This window comes from Pundamilia nyererei, unplaced genomic scaffold (assembly GCF_000239375.1).
Source record: "Pundamilia nyererei isolate P.nyererei 1_Seehausen unplaced genomic scaffold, PunNye1.0 scaffold00510, whole genome shotgun sequence".
NCBI lineage: Eukaryota > Metazoa > Chordata > Actinopteri > Cichliformes > Cichlidae > Pundamilia > Pundamilia nyererei.
The window spans coordinates 194,563-196,256 of record NW_005187911.1 but is presented as its reverse complement, the minus strand read 5'-3'; the positions used below and the strand labels follow the sequence as shown (position 1 = coordinate 196,256).

The window sequence follows — 1,694 nt, the reverse complement described above, 5'->3', positions numbered from 1 at the left end:
GTTTCAGAGGTGATCTCCCCCAGCCTCACTTGCTGCTTCCTGTCTGTCAGGAAGCTGGTGATCCACTGACAGATAGCTGGTGACACGCTGAGCTGGGAGAGTTTGGAGGAGAGATGTTCAGGCACGATGGTGTTCAAAGCTGAACTAAAGTCCACAAACAGGACCCTGGCATAGGTTCCCAGGTGGTTGAGGTGTTGCAGGATGTAATGCAGCCCCATGTTCACTGCATCATCTACCGACCTGTTTGCCAGGTAGGCAAACTGCAGAGGGTCCAACTGGTGGCCTGTAATGTCCTTCAGATGGGCTAACACCAGTCGTTTGAAGGATTTCATGACCACAGACGTCAAGGCGACAGGTCTGTAGTCATTCAGTCCTGTAATGGTGGGTTTCTTGGGGGACCGGGATGATGGTGGAGTGTTTGAAGGAGGAGGGAATTTCACACAACTCCAGGGATCTTTTGAAGATGCGAGTAAAGATGGGAGCCAGCTGTTCAGCACAGGTTTTGAGGCAGGAGGGTGAAACACCGTCTGGTCCGGGGGCTTTCCTGGACTTCTGTTTCTGAAACAGTCAGCTCACATCCTGAGTGTGTATTCTGAGTTTCAGGGAGAAGGAAAGGGGGGTGAGAGCAGTGATGAAGGTCGTTGAGACAGGATTGGGGAGGGTGATGGTAGTTGTTGAGTCTGGGTTGGGGAGGGTGGTTGTGGTCGTTGCATCTGGATTGGGGAGGGTGGTGGTGGTCGTTGATTCTGCATTGGGGAGGGTGGTGGTGGACGTTGATTCTGCATTGGGGAACGTGAGGTGGGAGGGGGGAAGGTGTTGGGGGTCAATGTCTGAAAAAATGTCTCTGGGGAGGGGAGGGTGAGGTGTGGGAGTCTGTCCGTCTCAAACCTGCATTAGAATGTATTCAACTCATTGGCCAGGTCTTTGTTTGCTTCAACAGGGGGTGGGGGATGTCTGTATTTGGTGATTTCCAGCAGGCCCCTCTACACTGACGCAGGGTTGTTGGCTGAGAGCTGTTCTTTCAGCTTCTGGGAGTAGATCCTTTCAGCTGCTTTCACCCCGGTCAGTGTGTTCCTGGCCTGCTTGTACAGGGCCCTGTCACCACTTGTGTAGGCATCCTCCTCGGCCTTACGAAGATGTTGGAGTTGAGGAGAGAATGATGGTTTGTTGAGTATTATGAAGTCACTTTACTACTGTCTACTTAGTTGTAATGCATATATTGACACACATGCTTGCAGTAAATGCTGACAGTGTTGTAAAGAGTGCAGCTGTAGCACACTATACCAGATAAACTATACCATCACATCATTTCAGAAGAACTCAAAGCATCTGCTTCAACATTATATTTGGTCCCAAAACAGCATGCAGTCTTCATGTAGACATAACATGATTAACAAGGTTAAAACCAAAAAAGCCTTCTATTTAAGTTTACTAAACTCGCCAGTAACACCACAGTCAAAAAGAAAAAGTCCGGCATAGAGCGGCTGAGTGAATGTGGCCCGAACTTTGTGGAGGAGAGTCATGGTTTCAGAGACGCTGTAGAAAGACAGAATACCTGCACTGTGATCCAGGTACACTCCTACTCTGGAGGACCGAGGACCTGAGAGGCGAGTTTTGTTTTTGTTGTACAAAAACTGATAACGCTCTGTTTTACAACTTAAAGCCCAGGATTTGTCATTCCATCCAAATCCACT

At 49.0% G+C, this 1,694-nt stretch overlaps 1 protein-coding gene across 1 annotated transcript in view; it reads right to left on the bottom strand.

The window, feature by feature from the left end:
• Positions 1–29: 29 nt before the first annotated feature.
• The window catches only part of LOC102215918 (protein NLRC3-like), a gene marked incomplete at its 3' end in the record, with an annotated part of 39,019 nt that continues 37,354 nt past the window's right edge, over positions 30–1,694 (bottom strand). The window contains exons 9-10 of the mRNA XM_013907761.1: positions 994–1,127; positions 30–558 (exon numbers count right to left, since the gene is read on the bottom strand). Coding sequence (XP_013763215.1) covers positions 30–558; positions 994–1,127 — 663 coding nt within the window. The remainder of the gene's footprint in view (positions 559–993; positions 1,128–1,694) is intronic.